This window comes from Carya illinoinensis, chromosome 5, assembly GCF_018687715.1.
Source record: "Carya illinoinensis cultivar Pawnee chromosome 5, C.illinoinensisPawnee_v1, whole genome shotgun sequence".
Taxonomy (NCBI): Eukaryota; Viridiplantae; Streptophyta; class Magnoliopsida; order Fagales; family Juglandaceae; genus Carya; species Carya illinoinensis.
In genome coordinates, this window is record NC_056756.1 from 45,129,427 (window position 1) to 45,155,326 (window position 25,900).

Below are 25,900 nucleotides of genomic sequence, written 5' to 3' on the forward strand. Positions count from 1 at the left end.
CTTGGACCATTGGCCTAGCATGTTAGATTGTGGAGGGATTCAAAGAAGGCGTCTGCATTTTAAGTTCAAAAACATGTGGCTGAAATCAAATGGCTCTGTGGATATGCCAGAAAACTGAAGGCCTGAAGCAAGATTTAAAACTGTGGAATATGCAATCTTTTGGTAACATTGGGGAACTCAAAAAAATCAAGCAAAGGGAGATCCACAAGCTAAAAAGGCTACAAGAGTCGAGGCCTTTAAACCAGGAGGAAGTAGCCCAAAAGTTAGTGTTGGTTGCAAATCTCGAGAGGATCATCCTACTAGAAGAGAACTCGTGGAGACAGAAGTCGAGTGTTATGGTTGAAGGAAGGTGACCGTAGAACTAAGTTTTTTCACAAGGTAGCTAATTCTCACAAGAGATCTAATAATATTGAGATGCTGAAGATTAATGCGGCAGAATGCAAGGATGAGCAAGTGATTAACAATCACGTGGTTGGCTTTTTTGAACAACTTCTTTCCGAGCAAGAGGGTTGGAGGCCTAAGTTAGAGGGGCTGGCTTTTGACTCCATTGGGCCTATGGTTGCAAACCGTTTGGAGAGGCCGTTTGAGGTGGTGGAGATGTTAGAAGTGGTAAAGAAAATAGCTATAGACAAGGCACTAGGTCCTGATGGGTTCTCTATGGGTTTCTTCCAAACATGCTAGAAGGTATTAAAGGATGACCTTATGAAAGTGTTCCAGGAGTTCTATTCGTTTGAAAAGTTTGAGAAATGCTTAAACGTCACTTTTCTCGCTTTGATACCGAAAAGGGTGGGGGCGGAGGATATTAATGAATTTCGACCCATTAGCCTAGTCAATGGGGTTTACAAGATTCTCTCCAAGGTACTCGCAAATCGCCTTAGTGAGGCCGTGGGAAAGATAATCTCAAAGCCCTAAAATGCCTTTGTAAAGGATAGATAGATTTTAGATGCAGTGCTCATTGCTAACGAATGTCTAGACAGTAGACTAAAAGCTGGATATCCAGGGATTATATGCAAGTTAGACATGGAGAAGGCATATAACCATATTAACTGAGACTTTCTTATTGACACTCTGGGGAAGTGTGGTTTTGGGGAGAGATGGCGTTCTTGGATCTATTGGTGTATATCTACAGTGAAATTCTCAGTTCTAATCAACGGAAGCCCAACTAGTTTTTTTAACAGCACACAAGGTCTAAGACAAGGAGATCCATTGTCCCCGCTACTCTTCGTCATTGTGATGAAGGCTTTGAGCAGAATGATCTCAGTCTTGGTTGCAAATGGGCAAATGACCGGTTACTCGATTGGTCCCCCGGGAGGGGGTAGTATTAACATTTCTCATTTATTGTTTGCAGATGACACTCTTATCTTCTGTGAGATAGACCAAATCCAAGTTCGAGTATTGAATGTACTCCTACTTTGCTTAGAGGTAGCTTCAAGGTTGAAAGTGAATCTGGACAAATCAAAGATGGTGCCTGTCGGAGGCGTTCAGCGTTTAAGACAATTGGCTAATATTCTGGGGTGCAAGATTGCCTCACTCCCTATGAATTATCTGGACCTTCCGTTGGGGACCCCCTCGAGAGCAGCTGCTCTCTAGGATACAGTGATTGAGAGAGTGGAGTGTCAATTAGCAGGGTGGAAGAGAATGTACCTGTCAAAAAGGGGAAGGACTAAACTGAGAAAGAGTACCTTATCTAATCTTCCGACTTATTTCCTGTCCCTGTTTCCTATTCTAACGAAGGGTGGCACTTCGAAAAAAGAAACTTCAAAAGGACTTTTTGTGAGGTGGAATGAATGAGAAGTTCAAGTTTCATTCAGTCAGGTGGGAGCAAGTGTGTAGGCCTCTTTCAAATGGTGGATTGGGCATTAGAAATTTGAGAACCTCTAATCAGGCGTTACTTAGAAAGTGGTTATGGAGATACCATAGAAAATCAGAAGCTCTTTAGAAGTTGGTGATTGAGAGTAAGTACGGTGGATTATGGGGTGGATGGTGTACTAAGGAAGTGAGAGGGGCACATGGTGTGGGATTGTGGAAACATATCAAGCAAGGATGGAGGTCTTCTCTCAATACAACAGGCTTCGTTTAGGAGAGGGGAATAGAATCAAATTCTGGTACGGCACTAGGTGTGATAATTGTGCACTTAAGGAACTATTCCCAACATTGTTCAGGCAAGTGCCAAAGAGGCATCAGTGGCAGAGGTCATGGTGCTAGTGGGGGAGCAAATACAATAGAACATCAATTTTAGCAAGGCGGCACAAGATTGGAAAATTGATAGTTTTGAAGCCTTTTTTAGTTTATTGTATCCAACCAGACCAAGCAACCAACCCCTAGATTTATTGTGGTGGATACCCTCAGGTAAAGGCATGTTTTTGGTACGCGCATTTTACAGGTCTCTAACACAAGCGCATCCTTCTCAGTTTCCATGGAAAAGGCTTTGAAAACACAAAGCGCCTCTCAAAGTAGCTTTCTTTGTGTGGTCTGCTGCCTTGGGCAAGATCCTCACAACGGACAATTTGAGAAAACGAAGAGTGATCATTTTAGATTGGTGTTGTATCTGCAGAAAGGGGGGAGAATCTGTGGATCATCTTCTACTACACTATGAGATAGCTCGAGGATTATGGAACAAGGTTTTTAGTAGACTAGACTTAGGTTGAGTTATGCCGGAAACAGTAGTGGTGGCACTAGCTAGTTGGACTGATCTAAGAGGCAACAACCAGATTAAGGCTTTATGGAAGATGATTCCGATTTGCATTATGTGGTGTGTGGCAGAAGTGCAATGAACGGACGTTCAAGGACAAAGAGAGATCAATGGAGGAGTTGAAAGCTTTCTTTTTTAGAACTCTTTGTACTTGGGCCATTGCCGTTAATTTTAATGGCCAAGATTTACATGATTTCCTTATTTCTAGTGCTCCTACGTAGCTAGGACATTCTTTGTACTGAACGTGGCTTTTGCCTATTCTTTTATTAATATACTTCTTACTTTTCTCAAAGAAAAAAAGGTTCTTCATAATTTCTAGTTCCTATCGATAATTATGTAGTTGACAACTTGACAGCACCAAGAAGTGGCAACATTTCTATCGACAAGCTTACAACCTAAGCCAAGATGCTCAGACCCGATATTTCTTCCTTAGTCAAAACCAGGATCTAACCTTCCACTTAATGAAACCTAGGGTTTAAGATTGGGTTGAAGCCACTTAAGGTGTGATCCAAAGGCTAGGTCTTTGCCCTCTATCTTGGAAAGGGGCTTTAACAGCCCACTATCTTTCTACCTCCCAAGGCCTAAGCCACTCTCAAGACCCATGTTGTGGGCCACAATTGACTTCAACTAAATAATGGCCTAAGTAAGGTTTTAAGAAGTATGAGGCTCCCAAGGCTTAGACTTGGACTGGACTTTCCAGGGCCTATGTGCTGCTTTAGCCTCTTTGCCGTGCCCCACCAGCTAGACCAAGTGGACCCTAGCCCAAGGTAGAGTCTAGTCTCATTATACACCTATCCACCCCCCTTTAAAAGCAACATGTCTCTCAAGAAGTTGAAGTCCAAATTCACCCTTATTGTCCTTAATGTTATGCTTTGACTCTGCATCAGCAAGCAATACCTTCGGCTTTCTTCAGTTGTACCCTCGCTTCACTATTGCCTCCACAGCCGCATGAAATTTTGGAGAATCGTACAAGGCCAAATGAAATTTCAGCTTATTCTGGGCCACAGCCAATTGCTCCCCTGGTGGCAGGAGCACCCCTTTTTCTCCTAGTAACTACCAATTTCTCGGCAGACAACGGTTTGCTGACCAACAGAATTGTCATCACCATCACAGATGATTTTCCAAACTTATCATGGGATGAACACCAATCTTGAGGGCTCCAAGAGAGTGCCATTCTGGTTCCATCACCAAACCACAGCTAGTAGAAAAGCAGGGCCGATCAAAGTTCCAACAATTCCAACCACGACCATAGCATCCCTCCAGTATAGTGAAGAAACCACTGCAACCACCTCCTCCCTATCCTGCCAAAGACAAGAATGTATCATGGCAATTGAAACAACACTGGGCAATGAAAGTTGTGTTGCAAGCCCTGGAGGATTTCACATATTCCATCATCCCACAAACCTAGTAGAACAAGGCTTCCACCTCCCAAACAACCATGGCAAACTGACTTTACAAGGTGAAATTGCTCAGGTAGGCCTCTTATTTTTTCCACTATACATCACACCAATACCACTTCCTTTGTCAAAAACTCCAACACCTTAGCTTTGACGTGTAACCAGTTCAAAAACCACATACTCTGTATACCAAGGTACCTTGACAATGAAGTACAAAAAAATCCCAGCGAGAAACTGTGCTAACTCGTCAGGAACAGATTTTACAGGAGATCATGTTAAGAGAACACATGCATATCAAATAATAGTAACAACATGGAAACCATTATTATCCATGATAGATAAATATTATGATTAGACCTGAAGAACAGCAAAGCACAGATCTTCCAATTCAGCTTTCAATGCCCACAGACCCAATCTGGACGCAAGTGAGCACCATATAACCAAGGTCTCCTCTGCAACAGCTTGAGCCTTTGGCAACGGCAGCACGTAACTGTAAAAATAAATCATCCAAGTTTGACTCGCATGATAATTTATAAGCCTACATTTTGTAATCAACTTAGTTCGATATCAGTAAATATTCACCTCATATTCCAATTTATTGTTAAAACTAACAGATTAGTGGGCAGAAGATGTGGTGGAGGCACTAATTTTTAGGTGGGATGGTGGGAGGCACTAATATGTATGTGGGCATTAATATGCAATATCCATCCATCCACTTCACTAAGCTGCTAATTTTAACACTGTTTTGGATAGAGGAGAAGACATTCCAAATTAATCTTGAATTGGGTATTGATTGAAAACGCTTGTCATTTAGAGGGAGTTTGCAAATGAGCACGTCATTTAAAATGGATTGCAATTAACCCTAGAACTAAAATTTAAAAAATAAGAAGGAAAAAAGAGATTTAGAATCAATTCTAAGTAAACATTAATTCATATATTCAACCTTTTAACAGACACAAACTGATAATATTGAGAGAATTAGGAACAGTCAAGAGTCAGTACATGGTTCTCATGTTGTGAAGACGATCTGCAAGCTTGATGAGAACTACACGGGGATCATCAACCATGCCCAAGAGCATAACTCGTAAATTGTTGGCCTAATAAATGAACAGTTAAAATATGAGATTCAGAAATTTCATTAGCTATGATATGGTGCTTCTTGCTTATTTAAAATTCACAATGTTAAATTTTAATGCTACGGTTGCATCTAACTAAGACCACCCACGTTTTCTAGCATTGGAGTTTCCTTTTGACCAAGTAACCTTTAACACAATGTATTGACCTCTTAGGGTGTTATTAAATGTTCTGAAATGCAAATGAAAGCATTATCAATGGTAAGGCCCCGTTTGGATAGTGAAAGTGTTTCACCTCATCTCATCTCATCACATTATTACAACTTTCCTAAATTCTCACACAAAATATAATAAACAATTCAACTTTTTCAAATATTAAAAAATAATATTCTAATAATATTTTATTCAACTTTCATCTCGACTCACTATCCAAACAACACCTAAGATGAACCAATGTATACAAGTGGATCTCACCACAAGCTTCTATAAGCAATTGCCCTTGGTTCATAATTACAATCAGTACTAAATCATGATGGCATAGAACCTCCAATATATATTTACGCCAACAGAATTTGTTCTTATATATTACATTTAAGGTCATTTGTGATTCAAGTGTATTGATAAAAAATTCCAAATTAATTTCCTAAAAATTTCTAATTTCCGTCACAATCTAGCAACTAAGTTGTATACCTCTTCAGGATCAAGGGTACCCGAGTTCACATGTATCCTGCGGTGTCTCCGTAATAGCTGCAAAAACAAAATAAATGACATGCGAAGACACCACAAGAGAGCAGACCAAAAAACATAACCATAAGTATTACAATCTTGCAGAAGCCAAAAACAGAGATAGCAAGTAAATGATGAGCACAACATGATGAAACCATTAGAACTCAAACCATGATTGCAATGCCACCAAAAATATAATAAAGACTATGGAACATGAAATCAATGTAGCAGGACAACAAAATGAAAAAAGAAGATTAGGAAATGTATGTCAACAATTTCCTACTTCAAACAGAATCAGCAATGTTTTTCTCCAATTCTGCCACCATCCAGGTGGCATCTGTTTATCTCTTGCTTGAGGAAAATCCACATATTATACAGGAAACGAAAATCTTTTTTCATGGTTAAAATGAAAATATAAATGAAGTATAAAACCATTGGCAGAGAGAATTTAAAACAATCTTCAAATTTTCTCGATACCACTAATTCAGAAGGGCAAGAAAATCGAAAATCACATGATTATAAAGTTTCTCATTAATTCAAAATTCATAAACGAATTCCATCCAAACATCCCAATCTAACACACTGAAAGAATTGATGAACATTCCAAATTAAGTCAAATGTCAGACCTAATCTCCCGCTTGAATATTTTCACTTGAAGCCAAAAGATAATGGTTCTTATTATCATAACCAGTTTATAATACCTGATTTATATAACTTAACCTGGAAACGCCTGCTACCAACTTAGCTACATCATCACCAAATTCTTCTTCTATCTTGTGCAAACTTTCGCATGTATCATCAATCACATCATGGAGAATCCCAGCAACAACTGTATCAACAGCCTGCACCAACTTGGCAATCTTAATGAAGGAATCAATGGGATGGAAATGTGGTTTTATAAAATGAAAGTGTCTTTCATAAACCAAAATAAGTGACCATATTGCTACTAACACATGCAACATTATAACAAAGAGAAGTATTGCCCATCAACTTCATGTTGAATCATATTTCTTTATATACTGTTAGTCCTTCGTTTCATGATCATTAGCAAAAAATAATAAAATTAGAAGTCAATGTGAAAGTATATTCCACAAAGGTTTCACGGTAAAACTACCCCCAAAAATGGGGAAAAAGTACAAGTATCAACACTAGCATAAAAGAGAATCCATAACTGCCAATGAAAAGGGATAAGTAACCAAAGAGAAATATAAAAAGGGGAAAAGTGGAAAAAAAGCACACCAAGTGCTGTGAATTTTAAATAAATATGTAACTATAAGTGTGTGTATATATGTATATATATTCTTATCCCCAGTGCGGATGAAATTAAGACCTAAGAATTATATTAGATATGAAAAAAGAGGTCAACTGAGACGGGGCATGGTAAGGGCCATATGCTATTGAGCTAAAGTAGGCAATAAATTCCTTCATTTTTTCTGCTCAGAATCCTTATAGGTATATATTGTCTGTGTAAGCAACTTGGGGTTGCCACTTGGTGTTGAAAGGTCGACCACTCAATACTAGAACTAATCTTTTTCAACTTAAAGCAGGGAGCATAAAATTAAAAAAGATAAAAACAACAATGAATGGCTATGATTATGGTCTACCCCTTTACAACACAGTTTCTTGTATTCAGGTCTTCCAGATTACCATCACCATATTTCTAGACTATTCAACAAGCATTCTTCCCGTCAATCTTGCCATTATGTTTAAGTTCATGCATCCCTTCAGCTAGCTACGTATGGAGAAACTAGAAGCCTTAAAAACTGGAAACACAAAAGAAAGAGGCCTGCATACTCGTTTCCCACTTGATGGAACCAATATTGCTAAGATTCTTCCCGTATGAATACAATGAGTTAAATAAGGATCTCCTGTTTTCCGTAATTGGCCGCAGTGAGCTTTTTTTGCAAATGCTATAGCCTTTTGCACCTGCCTTCACAGAGTGAGTGTTTTAGTCACAGCAGATGCCTATAAGCAAGTCATGATTCGAGTAAAGATGGTAAACCTTTGAATCGCTAAATATAGGATATCCAGTTACATCTACCCCCTCCAGTATCAGAGAACCTGCACCACAACAATGGTAGTAATATTTAGTTTAACAAAATAGAGGAGAAAATGATTCACAAGTGGAAAATCCATAAGTTAAATATTTCAAAAGCACCACCTGTGAACTTCAACTAATTCCAGTCAAAAAAAAAAAATGACAAAATTCTTGATAGTATTAAAGCTACACCAATGAATAAGTTCAAATTGATCAGGAGTCCATAGGGAAAGGAGATCATAAAAAGTTTTGAAAGCTAAATTGTAATTGCAGTATGATGTTTGATCTGTTTAGTGTTAAGAGGGTCATTATCGTTTGATTGGGGTTGCCTGGGCAAATCTAGCAAATAGCAAGCGGATCATTTGTTGTTAAACTGTTCAGATCCAGATGGGTCACCCTCGTGACCAGATTCACACCCCACCTCATCATCCTCTTCGGATCCCACGTGGCAATGAATCGGTTCAAGGAGTGGAGTACCCTAGGATTGAAGAAAGTAAAGGTGGAAGCTCCTAGTATTTTATACCCTCATCATCAGCAAAATCATGAAATCCTGCCCAAACCCAAATCTACCAGCTTCTCACCCCTGCTTATGTTTTTTTTTTTCTGCACTAGATAGATAGCAAGACTTGGTTAATTTCTCAGAGATTTTGGTATTTTCTAATGTAATACTCCATATGATAAGGATATGCGTAGGTGGTGTATGAGATCCCACATTACTTGGGAAGGAAAAGTTCTTGCTCTTTATAAGATTCTAATGGGACTCCAATTGTATCATTGACTAGTCCTTTTGGAGTATAGGTCATGTGGTTTGGGCCTTCCATTAAGGTGTTACAAATGGTATCAGAACTTATCCCAACCAGAAATATGGGACTTGAGCCGTGCCACCTACAACGGACGGGCCCGACGAGGACGTCGAGAATTTAAGGGGGGTAGATTGTAATACCCCATATGATAAGGAAACGGGTAGGTGGTGTATGGGATCCTACATTGCTTGGGAAGGAAAAGTTCTTGCTCTTTATAAGATTCTAATGGGACTCCAATTGTATCATTGACTAGTCCTTTTGGAGTATAGGCCTTGTGGTTTGGGCCTTCCATTGGGGCGTTACATCTAAACTAATTCTTATTGATTTTCTCTCTCTCATTAGGAAACAGTATTTTTCTCTCTTATGGTTATCACACTTTGGTTAGTTTTCTTCTGGTGATTGTAAAAGTTAACACCCCCCCCCCCCCCCCCCCAAAAAGGATCAACTGACCAACTAAAAAGGGTCAATGTGGTTTGGTACAAATTCTAGTTTTCAAAGAATAAATCAATAACAATATAAACCATTAAACTGTGAAAAAGTGGAGCATTATAAGTTATGCTCAGACAAAAAATTTGATTACATAAAACTACACTTTGAAATAACGTTTTGTTTTCAAAAAGCATCTTAAGGCAACATACTACAGCAGCAAGTCAACCAGAGCAAACATAGTTACTATAGTCAATCAAATTGGCAAGAAATCCAATTTCAGTTGGTTTATTACTGCAGACCAATTCCACTTCCTAAAACTATTTTGTATCAAAGACCAGAACAGTAAGCTGGGAAAGCATCAATCATCTCTTGCTACATTGTGAGTTGCCTGGGAATTTATTGGTGTGATATTCAGTGCTTTTGGAATTGAGGGGGTTATGGGAATTCCTGTAGAGGACATGGATAATCATATATTTGGAAGATGGTCCCCCTACACTTAATGTGTTTATATGCCAAGAACGCAATGCTCATGCTTTTGAAGGATGAGAAAGGATGGTAGCAGAGTTGAAAGATACTATCTTCAGCATCCTATATGTTTGGATGGCTGCTCACCACAAATTTGTATCTCTTCGTTTTCTAGACTTTAAGACTTGCTCTTTTTCATCTTCTTGTTAGTTGGGTGTTTCTTTTGTATACTCCCTGTGCGATTGGGTTGTACACCTTTGTGCTTTAGTAAAAAAAATATATTTGATATCTTTTAATCAAATTCATTAATAGTAAAAAAAAAACCAAGAAGAAACAAAATAGTAAAATGAATTTTGTTTCAAATGCACCATTTACAAAAGGAGTAAATAATTTCAACATTCCAAGTCAACTTGTATTCACTAAACGATATTTTGGATAACGAAAATAACTTCCATCACCCTATTATTAAAACTGGAACGTGTTGTTTGACTTGTTTTGTCGTAAAAAGCTTTTCAGAAAACGTTTTTTCCATTTTCCGTTGTTTTGTTGTGGAAAAAAAATACTGTTGAGAAAATTATTTTTGGGTCAATTGCAAAATTGCTACTGTGGAACAAAAAAAAAGAGAGGCGGGAGCCATTTTCTGCAATGCATTCCACACCCCCACCCAACGGCATCAACATCTTTTATGACAATGTGGACAGGCGATAGCGGTGACAATTTTGGGTATAATTGACAGTTGACGGTTGAAGGTGGGTATGGGTGATGGCGGTGGTGTGTAAAAGATTTTCATGCCAACCAAACGGGAAAAAATATTCTGATCTTCATACAATAGAAGCAGAAACTTATTTGTTTAATCCGAAAATATTTGTGAACCATTCTCTCGAAACGTGAACAAAACAAAATTTAATTCCCAGAAGCAAATTAAGCACCGATTTCTCGTCATAGAATTTCCCCAACTAAGGGAAAAGAATAAAATAAAATAAAATAAAAAATAAAAAAAGAACAACAACAACAACAAAAACAAAAACACACCTGCTTGCTCCTCCACCTTGGGCCACAAGAAATCGACCTTGGTAGAAAGACATGCCCCGGAAGCGATGGCGACAGCGGTGACGGCGACATGCGTAATGGCCGACGTCACGGCACCGTGAAGGGATGAGCCGGAGCCGGCGGCGGCGATGGCGTTTCCGGCGGAGATGACGGAGCTGAGGGAGGAGGAGACGGTGAGTACGGGAGCAATCGGATAGCCAATAGGGCGGTATTTCCGGGAGTTGCGGAAACGGTGGAGAGTGCGAAGGAGTGGAGGGTACTTGGTCTTTTGGGCTGAAAGAAACATTGCGACGGTGGAGCTCTGGTTTCGACATGAGGACATGGTGGTTGGGTGGTTGGTTAGTTTCGGTTTGGTCCAAACTATTTATATATAATAATAAATAGAAATATTAACAAGAGGGGGTGCGTGTGTGGTTGGGAAATGGCTATTGAGTCGGGGCAGGGGAATCTATGGTTTTGATTCTCTCAAAAATCTCTGTGTTTTTGGGTTTAGGAACGTGGAGAAGGGACAGAGTGACACTTGGACTATATATAAAAATAAAATAAAATAGTTTTTCTTAGATGGAAAAAAATTGTGATTGGATTTCAAGATAGAAAATATCAAGAAACTCTTATCATTTTTCTATCAATCTTATTAAAAAAAAAAAAAGCATAAAAACTAATTATTTTATTTTTTATAATAAAATAAATTAGAGGGGAAGCTGATGGATAAAAATCAATCGTCTGCTATTATTATAACCCCTAATCCCCTTTTTTAATGGTTTCCAATTAGCTTTGAATTCTTTCAAATAGATTCCAAAAAACCATTAAAATGCATTGATAATCATCTCTTGGAATTAATTGTCAAATTCAATTGTTATCCAATACAATAGGGTCTCGCTAGGCAACCCCTTTTTTTATTGAAAAGTACTACTATCCCCCTAATTTATACCACTCATTTTTATCTTTTAATAAGACACCACATGACTTATTAAAAAATTAAAAATTTTATATGCAATTACTTTTACGTACTCTTTTACACAATCCATCTGTGTGATTGGCTGCATATTAAAAATAATTAATACAACAAATCATATCAGTAGAATGCATAATAAGTATATAAAAATGACTGTATGCAGTATTATTAAAAAAAAAATAGAAACATAAAATGGTAGAAAAAATCTAGCATTGATATTTTTTATATGGGCTTTGTTAAACGCAGTCGGCAAATGCAATCGGCATGCAGTCGACTGTACAGAATAAATAAATAAAAATATAAAAATATTTTTTTTTCATGGCTGTACAGAATGAATAAAAAAAAGTTATAAAAATAATTTTTTTTTATATAAATTCCATATTAATTCATTTTTTTCAAAGCGACTGCACGCCGACTGCACAAATCATTTCTCTTTTTATATTTTTGGGTGTCATTTTATTTTAAATATATATTTTTTAAACTTTTTAACAAATGACATGGTGCCACGTCAAGAGGCAAAGTGGGTGATATAAATTAAGAGCATAGTAGCATTACTTTTTTTAGAAAATAATGTTTTGCTGATTCAAGAAAAATGAATCGTCCAAAGTCACTTGAGAAAATTCAAATGGGATACTAATTATCATTTCCCTATTCAATAACCACAAGGGGAAGAATTTTTCTGAAAAATAACAGATGATGGTATTCTTCTTCCAGCAGTCGTAAGCCAAAAACCAAGCCCTCGCGCCGTCCCCTACCAAATCTAAGCATTGACTAATGCTTACTTCCAAAAATACTGTCAACCAAAGCTCTTTCGTCAGTTTGCATTCAGTGTCCATATGAACTCCTTAACCAAAAAAGACTTGACATGTTTGTTTATGCAAGTATAATAAAAGCATCAGCACATAACACAAAGCATTCCTGGTTGTTGTGTGTGCGAGACAGAGAATGAGGTCATCATAAGCCATCCATATAGAATTACCAATATATGCAGATTGTATTCCAGGGGGCATTCTTAGCACACAGAGATCCCAGACTTGAGTTATATTTATCAATGGCAAGTCCTACAAGCAATTTACATCGCAGGAAAACCACATGTTTTTAAGTGTCACGGCCAGAAGTAACAACCTATTACCTTTTTTTTTTTTTATATAAGTGAGTAAGAACCTATTACAACATTCGCATTAGAACAGCCCAAGAATATTTCATACAAGTCAGGATTTTCCAATGTCTGTCAGGCATTCTCTTCAGCTTTGTCGACAGAACCAAGGTCACATAAAACCCTGCTATAAAAAGTGGAAGTGAGTACAATGGGATTGATGCCTCGCCTCTTTTTCAAGTAGGTTGAGAGATTAACTTGGACCTTTAGAAAGAGGATGCGCCGACTGAAGAGTATCCTGCAGCTTTCATTTCCTTCAGAGTCCCAGCTAACCAGTCCAAGCCCTCGTAAAGCCCCTCTCCTCTCAGTGCACAAGCCCCTTGTATGTGCCATTTTCTGTTCTTCAGATCAAAGAGACCTAGTCCTTCACATACTTCCATTGGTGTCATAGCTCCTTTCTGAACAAGATAAAGAGAAAAATCATCTGAGTGAATATAATGCTGCATAGGACTTCTGTGTGAAATGTGTAACTGCTATTGTTTTTCATTATCTATTTGTTTTTTGTGTCCAAAAAGGGAGCTTCTATGCTAGTTAAAATCCTTACATCAGCAATTAGGGAAGTCTGAAAAATATTTTCAAAGATGATTGTAGCGTCCTGTACTAATATTATTTAGGCAGCGGAAAGTTATTGAGGAAATAAGACTAAAAATGCTACTGCTTCAATAAAACTTGTTCTAATTATTTACTTTTCTTTGGAGGAGGGGGTGCAACTAGAACAGTGCTCCGTTAACAAGATCCATACACATGACAAGACAAGGAGGGGCTGGCTCAATGGGAAAAGGCCTTGGTCTTGGTAGTATGCTTCCTCCAGGTCTAAGGTTTGAATCCTCTTGGGTGCAAACAATTTCTAGAGGCCATCGGATTGGAGGAACTTTCCCTTGAATTACCCAAGATGCACTTGAGAGAAACTCCTTACCCGAGATTAGTTGGAACTTTGTTCCCAGACACCTAGTGCCAATTAAAATAAATAAATAAATAAAACTAGAGAAACTTAAACCCCCATCCCATCCCATCACTTGGGTGATTGTAGCAATAGATATTACTTGGTTTTGAACTTGGTTGCAAGCTCATGACAGATAATTTAAATGATTACAAACCAAGAAAATATGACAGAACTCCTTTTTTGGAGAAAATTATTGCTATTAGCAAGAACCCCTAGGGGTTGGCTCAAGTGGCAAGAGCCTTGGTCTTGGTGCTATGTTTTCTCAAGGTCTAAGGTTCGAAACCTTGGGTGCAAATAATTTTTAGGGACCATCGAACTGGGAGAATTTCTCCTTGAATAACCCAAGGAGCACTTTAAGGAAACTCCTTGACGAGAGCTTGGCACCCCCAAGATTAGTCAATAATTAGTTCCTGGACACCCAGTGCCAAACAAAAAAAAAAAATATTGCATTAGCAAGGTTTTCTAACACATTGTTTCTGCAAGGCACAAACTACAAGGTATGTCTTTAATTTTCCTTTTATAAGAAGGGTATGTCTTTAATGAATGCATAGAAACACAAACCATGCATACATGTATAATTAAACCTTCAGGTGCAAGAAGTATAACATATTACTAATGAAACCTACCATGTCTTGTTTATTGGCAAACACCAATATAACACTGTTGAGCATAAATGGATCCTTGATGATGGCCTGAAAGAAAATTAGCAGGTCAACTAAGAAACCATTACATTACGACTTATTGTATTACATCCTTCAGAGTATACAACCTGTTGCTTATCAGAAGAGAAGAAGAAGCAACCTGAAATTCTGCCTTTGCTTTTCCAATTCTCTCTCGGTCCAAGGAATCAACGACATAGATCTGGCATAGAGACGACATATATTAATATATATATATGAATCCCATCCACGTATATTATACTCAAAAATGTATAGTTGAAGGTGTGTACATTATGAGGATTAAGAATAAAACTATTTATTTTTTCAGTAAAGTATTACTTCATTAAAACAACTAGTTTGCTTTGTTAAGATCACAAAAAACTAGGTAGAGGAAACAGAAGATAATTATATCATTCTGTGTCTTTTGTTTCAAAACATAGTTGAAGTACTTACTGAAAACTGGAAAGAAGTATAAAAGTATAAAGAATAAGGCTATCACGAACTAACTCGAAATAGAAATATGTCCGCACGGTGAAAAAAAGAATGGAGGAAGGAGGCAGGGTGATTGCCCTCAAAAACTAATCTCAGGAAAAGCTTGTAGAAGTTAATCATTACCAGCCCATCCGTATTGTTAAAGTAATGCCTCCAGAGTGGCCTCAACTTCTCTTGCCCACCAACGTCCCAAACTGTGAATATCACATTCTTATACTGAACTTTCTCCACGTTAAAACCTACAATGAACCAGAGATATCAAATTGGCATCCACAATAACATTCTTATCCTGAAGATTAAGGATTTTCATACTATAAGTTTACCTAATACATAAAGGGGGATTTTCATATTATTAGCTTGCTAGGTGGTGTTGATAAAATCATTCCCAAAATTATTGCCAACCAGCTAAAGATAATGTCGGTGAAGATTGCTTCCCAATCTCAGGATGCTTTCAGTAAAAGTCGACAAATCTTAGGCTCGACTCTTATATCTAACAAATGCCTCAATAGTAAAATCAGATCAGGATTCCAAGTATGCTATGTAAAGTAGACTTGGTAAAGGTGTACAACCATATGAAATGGAGTTTCAATATGGATTTACTTACTAGATGTGATTTCTGATAAAGATGAGTAGTGCTAGATACAAGCCCCAAATAGACAAGTCTCACACAGGCCCTTTGTAAAAAAGTGGGTCCCACTGATAAAGAATAGATTTTTTGACACTTTTTCATGGTTGGGTCCACTTTTTCATAAAGGGACTGCACGGAGCTTGTCTATTTGGGAATTGTAGAAATCATTACTCTTCTTTAATAGTTATCAAGGATTAAGACAGAGGGATCCTTTATCCCCTCTACTCTTTGTAGTGTTAATAGAGGCGCTGAGTAGAATGTTGTCATTTGCTTTCAATAGGAGGCTCTTAAAAGGTTCAAGTGGGGACTAGAAATAATGAAGAATTTGTCCTGTCTCATCTCCCGTTCATTGATAATGCCCTTATTTTTTGTGAGACTATCCAGGAAAACAATCATCATTTGTGTAGTTTATTCCCATGCTTTAGAGCCATTTCTAGGTTGAAAAATCCATTTACACAAGGCAAAATTAGTGCCGATTGGAACAATAAGTTGTGTCTAAAATGTAATGATATTAATGAAACTTTTATTATCACAAACAACCCTTGCAGGTAGGGCTGCACACCAAACCACCCGGTTCAAATTTTGGTCCAACCCGACCTGACCCGCAGGGAAAACAAAAACACAATTGATCCGATCCGATCCGTGAAATTTAGGTCGGGTCGAACCCGTTCGCTTTCTCCTCGTTTGTTCTAACATGTACGTTGGAGGGCAAAATGACTTTCTGCATCGTAGCTTTAGCGAGAGGAAGAAGATGGGTTTGTATCTTAATCAATCTCAAAAATGGCTAATAATGCAATAATATATTCCTGAGAAAAAAAAAAAAAAAAAAAAAAGAACAGAGAAGAGCTCAGCGAGAATGAGAAAGAGGGAGGACTAGGGAAGGAGAGAGGGATTAGGGTTTGTGTGAAATGGGACAAAACAAGGCCGTATTGAGGGCAGCAACCAAGTGCCATGCCAAAGAAATCTCTCTTCCTCCGAGAGCAAACCCATTACTCTAGCAACACAGTGCCGCGTCATGATCTGAATAGGGCTGGAGCACAGGCGCTCCTCCGTCGCCTCTGTGCTGATCGCGAGGCGTCTCCATCTTAGCTTCAAAAATGGCAACAAAGAGGACGACGAAGAGCACTTCCATTCCTCGGCATGGAGCTTCCTCCTCTTAGTGGTGGTTGCTGAGCTCACAACCATGGCTAGAAATGGTCAAGCCCTGGTCCTCGCGCCCGCCTGTGCCACTTCCATCACCACAATATCTGAGATTCAATGGGGGGCTGGGCCTTGTTCTTCTTGACTGCGGATGATCGGTTTCGACCGATGTTATGGGTAATAAACCCGGTAATGGGTTTGACCCGCTGAACATGATTTTAGGCGGGTGAGGCCATGTCGAGCTTAACGGGTTGATCGGGCCAAGCCCTTTTATGCACAGGCCTACTTGCAGGATAAGTATCAGCCTTGACAAGTGTGGACCACAAAGTGAACCCTATCCAAAAAACTCTACGAAGCTCCAAATAATGTTTTTAATAGGCAGGATGGTTTCAAGCTATTCTATAAGAGAGCAATAATATGATTGGATACCTTATATGCCTGCAATATGATGGAATTTATGCTTGTTCATCAAAATTTACTACCTTGAACTGATGCATAAGAGAATAGATTACTACAGTTTTCTTATTATCTTACCAAGCAACCAAGCTTTTTTTTTTTTTTTTTTTTTTTTTTTTTGCTTTGATGAAACAACAAAGCATTTTTTATATTTTCCATTCACATCATTTTCCTTTTTCCTTCATGATCTTGTTATTCTATTCAGGTTATAGAAATTGTATGGTCCAGTTTTTTAAGTGCCTAGTCCACTTTTTTATTAATTAAACAAATTTATCATTCAAAGAATGAAATTATTTGAAATATTGCCAAGAAATCTTCGGACAGCCACACAAGAGTGGTGGGAAGAAAAGAAAGTAAACAGCATAATAAAATAGTCACACGGCTCACCTAAAGGGAAAGAATAACTTCTTAAGAGTAGCTTATAGATGACCCCAGTAAAGTATAGCCCTCATCTAAAAGTATCAATAATTCATGTTTTTGTGAAGAAATGGCATACCAATTGTAGGAACAGTTGATAAAACCTCTCCAATGTGCAGCTTGTACAGTATAGTTGTTTTGCCAGCAGCATCCAGGCCGAGCATCACAACCTATCCAAGCTCAAGTAAGTATTACAAATAAGAAGAGGGGCTCAAAGTATACTAGATAATAAAATGTGTACATTTCATTGCATTAAACACAAAGTAAACAGGCATACAGGACGAGAAACCTTTTTTTTTTATAGGCAAACAGGACGAGAAACTTAAATGAAACGTTCCATAATAGAAGTGCTTAAAAGGGGGAGAGGGGGGGAAGTCTATTCAGTATGCTGCATAAACAAGTAGAAAGTGTAACACCCAAATTCCACATTGGGAATATGATAACCACATAGAGGGGGTAGGTTATAAAGGTAGTCATAAGTACTAAGTCCCACAATGAATATTTAATAGGTGAAACTGGACTGATAGAGAAACTTCAAATCGACTAGTCTTTTTGGGGGTTATAGTGCAGATGTAGCTAGCACTTTCCCTGGGTCGTTAAAAAAAGACCATGTTACCAGTAATCTTAGTTAAAAAAAAAAATTAATGTAAGCTGCACTAAAATCAGGAAAAATGAACATGAAAGCCACTAAACCACCATTTATTTATATAAAAAAAAGGTTAACTAAGTAGCCTTCATAAACAAAAATAAGTATATACAGCTTTTTGTTAAAAGCATTAGAATAACTAATAAAAAAGATGCAGCATTAGAATGGGACATGAAAATCAATAACCCACCTTGTTTTTGTTTAAAATAAAAGCTAAATTTTAGCCTTATAATAAATAAATAAATAATGTGGGCAACAACAATGAGGTCGGCATTAAATTGATAAGAACTGCAATTAATTTAAACATAAAACTACTTATCAAAAAAATATTTAAACATAAAACTTATGACTTTCATCATTAGAACTCTATCTACTCTCCTATCCTGATCATTCATAAATAGACAGGTAATCAGTCGTTAATGTCACTTCTATCAGCATTTTTCCCGGGGTGAAAAAAGTGGCAGAGATGCACTCTATATCGGCCGCACAAGACTGCCCGTTCTAACAATATCAAAGCATGATATTCTAATCTAGCAAGGAGGAGGAGGAGATTTGTTACGCTACAGTTCTGCATAAATATTATTTGCATTGTTCTGATTTTCCGCGCATTCGGTACTATGATTTACGACAGATTAATGTAAAAACCATACGATGCTTTTATTAAATCTCTGACGCAAGTTTTGTTAGCATTCAGCCATCTGTTGCTGAATTCTGTGGTTACCATAGATATTGTTATAAACCTTAGCAAAACATGTGCGTACATAATTCGACTCTGAAATTATTGGGCAGTGAAATATTCATTCATTAAATATGGAAATAACTTCACTGTCCCTTAAACCAATTGGCAAAAACGATAAGAGCCCGCAAATCATCAGGTCAAAAAAAAAAAAGATTAGAGGAGCCAATCACAAGGATCCCATTAAAGTAAAAATCTCTCACTTTACCCAAAAAAATTAAATCTTTAATAAAAAACCAGCGACGACGACAACCCTAGAAACAAGCCAAAGAGAAAGAGCCCTAATCCACACCCCAGCAAGCAAGATTATCGTGCCATATATTTAAAAAGAAGGAAAAAAAAAAGAGTGAAGAAGAGTGTGTACCCGCATCTCGGTATTGCCGAAGAAGGTATCGAAGAGCTTACGAAAAGCTTGACCCATTTGGGAGTTCAATCAGCCTTCCCTGTCTCTCTTTCTCCAAGTTGTGGGAAAGTTGAAAGCTCGTCGATCACTAAAGAAATGTCTTAACTTTGATTTGGTTGAATAAAGGTAGCGTTTGCTTTTTTACCTCTCGCTCTTGGCCGCCTCTCACTCAGCTTCTTCCACTGAAAATTTAAAAAGAAAACAAACAAAATAGAATAGAATATTCCCTTTGTTCACTGTTCACACGAAACTTTTTTTCCTTCGTTTCCAAGTGAGTGCGTGGGCAGAGGGGCTCGCAGTAAGAACTATGGCATGCATCGAGCCCATGACAGCAACGATAACACATCACTTTTTTTTATAAAGCAAAATAAAAAATTTAAAAATACAATGGAAGAGAACATGGATCTTCCAAATAATTGGCTTATAATTCTTTTACAATTTTACAGGAAATTGAGGCTAATTTTATATGAAATTGCGATTCACATGTGATTGCCAAAATGATAGTCCTACCTCCTATTTACGATCCTTGCTTCTATAATTAAAACTTCATTTTGTTATACAGTTTAAATAAAATGAAATAAGATGTTTTGTTAAAAATTAAATAAAATATTATTATAATATAATTTTTTAATATTAGTTTGATTTTAAAATTTAAAAATATTAAATTATTTATTATATTTTATGTCAGAATCTCAAAAAATTGTAATGATTATATGAAATAAAATGAGATAATTTGATTTTGTATAACCAAACTAGCCAATTTTTTTACTTTGTACTACTTTTCCATCTTATAAAAGAAGTCAGAGCATTCACATCTGACTCTCTAAATTTTTTGCCAAATTTTAGTAAAAAAAACATATTTCTCTATTTTAGATACTTACTTTTCTTAAACTTCTTTCATTCCACTCTTTATTATTTCTCTATTTTATTAAAATAATATTTTTTTTTCATTATTTGGTATTATTATTTTTTTAACTTTTTTTCACATTTTTGTAATTAGTTGATAATTTGTTGTGCCGTGTTTTCAATTTTTCATTTGTAATGAATTTTTTTAAAATTATTTTATCTCTCTAAATGGTAATGATTTTAAAACCAGTGCTTTCATAACGATAATATTTTAAAAAAAAAAAATCATCTTTTTTCCAAATAGTCAAATTAAAAAAATGGATAATCTCAATGGTGAAATTTCTCTCAAATTTCAACTATAACAAATATGTAATAGTTAGTAGAATGTAGATATCATTTTGTCAAAAGTTAAAGCTTTTTACTAAATTATAGCCAAGGAGCTCTTATACTCTGTCTGATGAGTGTTCTAAGGTTTTGAAGGTGCACATGGTGAAATTTTCTGTTCTCAAGGCTTTGTAATTTTGCACCTGAAGTGGCAGAAGACACTGAAGTCTCTTTTCCTTGACCATCGAAATGTAAACAATGCCTGGAATCCAAAATCAAGTTCTTTATTTTGTGTTATTATTGTTGTACTGAGTATATTGTTTGCTTCTGTTGAAAGAAATCTTTTTTCTTTTTCTTTTTTTTATTACTGTATCCATTTTTACTTGATTGAGTTCAGTTAAGGGAAGAATCTAGCTTCTACAAATATGAATTTGCCTGTTTGTGATAGTTTGCATATTCTTTGTTAGTATTTAGTGTTAAATATTTTAACATGAATATTAATAATTGGATCTTAGATTTTTTATGATCTACAATAATATAATGACAACAATTAAATAACGTACATTTCTTCATCTCAGTTCGATGAAAAATTTGATCTGGCTATTAGAGAATATCACTCTAACAACTTTATCTCTAAGTGTTTCTCAATGGTTAAAGGGACAATAATATTATAGGTGAGAACCCTTTAACTTTCCAATATTATTAATAGACTTTTGGTCATCATGAAATCTAGAAACTTTGTGTCTCACTGTGATTAGGTTTCTAATCCCACTATGACTCATTTAAATTAAGTGATAAGATTGAGCTTATCTAAATCCATTAAATATGGTTGTGTGAAATATATAATTTAAATCAATATTTTAAAAATCGTTCCGTTCCGGCCGGAATTTTCTTGCCGGAACAGTGACCGGAATGGGATAGGTATCTATTCCGTTCCAGGTCAAATTCCGGCCGTTCCAGTCAATTCCAGCCAGAATTCCAGTATTCCGGCCAGAATAGTAATTCCGATCTGAAATTAAAATTCAAATTAAAAAATAAATAAAAAATAGCTCTTTTGTAAATAAGTTGAAAAATAATGGATAAAATTGTACTTTTAGAATTCAAATACTCATTTCCGTGCACTAGAAGTATTGTTATTTTTAATAATTTATCTATTCTTTAATCTTTTACCTTTATTTTTGTATCTTAACTCAAGTTTGTGATTTTTTTAATATATATTCATTTTATAAATCTTTAATTCTTCTATATATATACACATATACATATCACACACTTACATATATATTTATTTTATTAATTGTTAGTTTATATATACATATAAATATTTATATATAATATATAATTAATCCTGAAACGTACCGGTACCGAAATATTCTGTTCCAGTGCCTCAACCGGAATGGTCTCCGGAATGGATTTCAAAGCTTTGATTTAAATAAAACTATAAAACTCTTACATTTAGAGCTGTCATTATATATAAGAAGAAAGGATTTGAAGAAAGCTATGGGCATAGTTAGGTGATGGAGAACAAGCTAATATCAATGGTTGAGAGTATGAGAACAAGTTGAGCAAACTATTCAACTTAGCAAATAAAGTAGAACAGGCTATTCAACTTGATATGCAAGTGAATGATATATGGGGAAAACATGGATGGCGGCTGCTTGGAGAGGATTTAGCAGGTCAGTTGATGAACTTATATCTATGGATGAGAGATAAGAAGGATCGCCCATATGGACAGACAGTCTCGGGTAGAACTCGAAATGCACCTGCCTACCTACATGACTTCCACTGTCAACATGTTGTTTTGGCTTCAACATCACAATCTCTGGCTTAGGTAAATTCTCCTCCTTCTACTTGTCAATACCCTTTACATGATTACTTGGCTTATGAACATTTCTCGCCTTCCTTTCAAGCCTTTTCTTCCTCACTTTCCACTGTTTGTGAGCCAACATCCTATTTTCAAGCAATTAAAGATCCCAACTGGTGCATAGCCATGGATGCCGAGTTGCATGTTTTGGAACAAAACAAAACTTGGGTCCTTTCAGACCTTCCCCTGGTAAAGAACCTATAGCTTGCAAGTATGTGTATAAAATAAAGCGCAACTCAGATGATAGTATAAAAAGGTTGAAGGCCCGATTGGTGGCTAAGGGTTACACTCAACAAGAGGGGATTAACTACACTGAGACATTCTCACCCGTGGCTAAGATGGTGACTGTTCATTGTCTTTTGTCTATAGCTGCCATTCATGGATGACATTTACATCAATTCAATATAAATAATACTTTCCTTCATAGTGACTTAAAGGAAGAAATTTTTATGACCAAACCACCAGGGTACCAAGGCTAAGCTTGGCCAAGTTTGCAAACTTTAGAAGAACGTGACTTTCTATCTTGGATTTAAAATACCCAAAAACTATGATTATGCGGTGGTCTATCCTACCATTGGGTTTTGTCGAGTTAAATATAGATGAAAGTAGTTTGGGGAATCCTAGTGAATGTGGTTGTGAAAGGATAGTTCGTGATTCCAGAAAAGACCTCTTGAGTGGTTTTATGGCCTATTATAGAAGCAACACAATGGCTGAGACAAAGGCATTGCTTGATGGCCTACGAATTTGCACTTTGCTGCAGCAGGAAAATATTGTGGTTGAAATCGATTCCCAATTGCTGGCTAATTGGTGGAATAGAAAGGGTGATGTACATCGATCTTTACGAGAAGTCTGGAAGAGAATTGATTATTCTGCAAAGGATCTAAATCTAGTAGTTAGGCACGCATATAGAGAAATAAATCAAGTTGATGAATTTTCTTGCTAAAGAAGGTGCCAAGAGACATACACCAAATTTTGAGCTAGTCTTAAAGGAGATAACAAGTTTGTTGAGGTTGTCTAGGATAGGCTATGATTTTATATTTTCAACTATCTACAGTTCGTTGTTTAAGAGTTTTTAGCACTAACTTATGGTTTTAGTTTCTAACCTCAAGGGTCTGATTGTTTCCACGAAATTCCTTCACCATAAGTTAGATTTTAATAAAATCAGGATTTTCTAGGAGAGAGGAAAAAAAAAAAAAGAGAAGAAAGAAGAAGAAAAAATAAAGAGTATGTGAAGCTCTATGCAAAGATTGCAAAAGTAGAGAGTGAGGAAGGGATTTTTGGGTTAGGGTTTCAACAGAAAAATCGAAAAACTAATATACTTATACTATAAGATAAATAGACTAATAGTCTAGTGTATGCACACATCAAAATATTACTATCATACATAGCCAAGTATAGAAATAATATAATTGACTAGCTAATAGTCAATAATATGTAATAATCTAGTATAATAACAAATAATTAGAAAAATAGTGTAATAGTCTAGTATAATAACATGATCATACATAGTTAAGTATAGAAATAATATAATTGACTAGCTAATAGTCAATAATATGTAATAATCTAGTATAATAACATATAATTAGAAAAATAGTGTAATAGTCTAGTATAATAACATGTAATTATACACTGATAAGTTAGTAATGGTTAATAATCAATTCTAACATTTATTAATTTGACAGGTGATTTGTATTTTTAATCCTAGTTATTTAGTTTGTATTTTAGTAAAGATGGTAAAAGTATTTATTTTTAGACTATTACATATGACAAATTTTACTTATCATCATTGCACCACATATCACACATAATTTTTTTTTCTCTTACAAAATATGTGGTATGTAATTCAACCACGAAATATGAAAATGTTTTGTTATATACAAACAAAGTTACATAATAATCTGCATATCAATACTAATTCCTTCATATTCAAAATTTAAATTTACACTATTTTCAATAAAATCTACTTTTTGACCAATTACATTAAATTAATACACATATTAATGCACAATTATATTTGCAATTAAATTTTTTTCATATGAATAAGCCTGTTGGGCGGGCCCCCTTATCCTCCGCACCCATTACCAGGTGAACAACCACAAGTTCTTTACAATTAATCTATCCATCCCCCGATTTTTAAAACGCACACCACACTTCTGACGTGGCAAACCCGGTCCGGAGGCAACATCACGGTTTAATCCACTTTTGCCTCGAGTGGGACGAAATTCAAACTCTCACTCTCAGACCTCACTCTTCCCTCTCACGATCCTCCCTCTTCCCTCTCAGGACTCTCACGACGCCGGAGTGACCAAAACCCTCAGACCCATAAATGAAAATCGGCCTGACCTCACTCTTCCCTCTCCGTCCTCCTCCCTCTTCCCTCTCAGGACTCTCACGACGCCGGAGTGACCAAAACCCTCAGACCCATAAACAAAAATCGGCCTCTCACGTCCATCCTCCTCCCTCTTCCCTCTCAAGACTCTCACGACGCCGGAGTGACCAAAACCCTCAGACCCATAAACGAAAATCGGCCTCTCACGTCCGTCCTCCTCCCTTTTCCCTCTCAAGACTCTCACGACGCCAGAGTGACCAAAACCCTTAGACCCATAAACGAAAATCGGCCTCTCACGTCCGTCCTCCTCCCTCTTCCCTCTCACTACTCTCATGACGCCAAAGTGACCAAAACGCCGTTTCCCTCTCACGTCCATCCTCCTCCCTCTCACTCGACTCTCCTTCTTCTCTCTCACCCCTTCTTTCGCCAGAAAGACCCAACCACCGTTGTCCATCACTCCGGCACACGGGAAAGGAAACTTATCCGAAGGGTCACCATTTCCATACGGCACGGCATCGGCCTAACCCTCTGCCCGCACTCCATCGCTCCGACACGACCCACCGTTTATTATCTTGCAAGGGTAAGATGAGTAAATTAAAATGGGACAAATATTTCTAGGTTTTTATATTTATTTTTCTACGTTTATATTTTTGTCTTTTCGTTTCATCTCTCCATTTCTAGCATATCTGATATTTTCTGTTTATGGATGTGGGATTTGATCTGCTTTTTGATCTGTTTTTTGTTGGCTTTTTTGGGTTGTTGATGTTGTATATAGCAACAAATTTGTTGGTTGTTGATAACATCTGAAATGAGGGAGATGCTAGGATTGGTTGGAAGTGGAAAACACGGATAAAACATACCCAAGCTTGTACTATAGTATTCAGCGAGGGTGTATGTATTAATTCATAAATTTGGTTGTGATGGAGAGGGAAATCAGGGGTATTATTGTGAATGGGTTTGAGGGAAAGGCTACTTGTAGCCATTAATTTTGTTTGAGTACCAATTTTCTCAAGAGTAATGTTATCAGAGCTATATAAAGTTTACGACTCAAATAGCATTTTTCTTACCTTAATGGTCCTAATCTTGTGTTGGAGTTGGTGAAAAAATCCTTGTAGAGACATTAGTCTTCAGATGATCTTACTGCAGTACTATAGTGTTAGTGAGGGTGTATTAATTCATAAATTTGGTTGGGATGGAGAGGGAAATGATGGGCATGGATTGTGAATCGGTTTG

At 36.7% G+C, this 25,900-nt stretch overlaps 3 protein-coding genes across 4 annotated transcripts in view; 1 reads left to right on the forward strand and 2 right to left on the reverse strand.

Annotated features, from left to right (window-relative positions):
• LOC122311947 overlaps positions 1-11,032 on the reverse strand; it is a 31,369-nt gene extending 20,337 nt beyond the window's left edge. Inside the window, exons 1-7 of the mRNA XM_043126732.1 lie at positions 10,656-11,032; positions 7,891-7,949; positions 7,683-7,814; positions 6,590-6,730; positions 5,853-5,909; positions 5,092-5,186; positions 4,447-4,579 (exon numbers count right to left, since the gene is read on the reverse strand). Of these exons, the coding sequence (XP_042982666.1) occupies positions 4,447-4,579; positions 5,092-5,186; positions 5,853-5,909; positions 6,590-6,730; positions 7,683-7,814; positions 7,891-7,949; positions 10,656-10,995 (957 nt within the window). The 5' untranslated portion in view covers positions 10,996-11,032. The remainder of the gene's footprint in view (positions 1-4,446; positions 4,580-5,091; positions 5,187-5,852; positions 5,910-6,589; positions 6,731-7,682; positions 7,815-7,890; positions 7,950-10,655) is intronic.
• A 1,608-nt stretch (positions 11,033-12,640) lies between these two features.
• Positions 12,641-19,493, reverse strand: LOC122311478 (ADP-ribosylation factor 1-like 2). Of its 2 annotated transcripts, XM_043126041.1 has the most exons (7): positions 19,266-19,491; positions 17,599-17,689; positions 15,002-15,117; positions 14,529-14,588; positions 14,354-14,419; positions 12,989-13,182; positions 12,641-12,908 (listed from the first exon to the last, which is right to left on the reverse strand). In XM_043126041.1, the coding sequence occupies exons 1-6, from the start codon at positions 19,320-19,322 to the stop codon at positions 12,991-12,993; spliced, it is 582 nt and encodes a 193-aa protein (XP_042981975.1). In that variant the 5' UTR covers positions 19,323-19,491; the 3' UTR covers positions 12,641-12,908; positions 12,989-12,990. The 2 variants fall into 2 exon arrangements, with proteins under 2 accessions (XP_042981975.1, XP_042981974.1); XM_043126040.1 differs by having other exon boundaries at positions 12,641-13,182; positions 19,266-19,493.
• Positions 19,494-22,891: 3,398 nt separating this feature from the next.
• LOC122310389 lies at positions 22,892-23,281 on the forward strand. Its single transcript, XM_043124282.1, has one exon. The coding sequence runs from the start codon at positions 22,892-22,894 to the stop codon at positions 23,279-23,281; it is 390 nt and encodes a 129-aa protein (XP_042980216.1).
• The last annotated feature ends 2,619 nt before the right edge of the window (positions 23,282-25,900 follow it).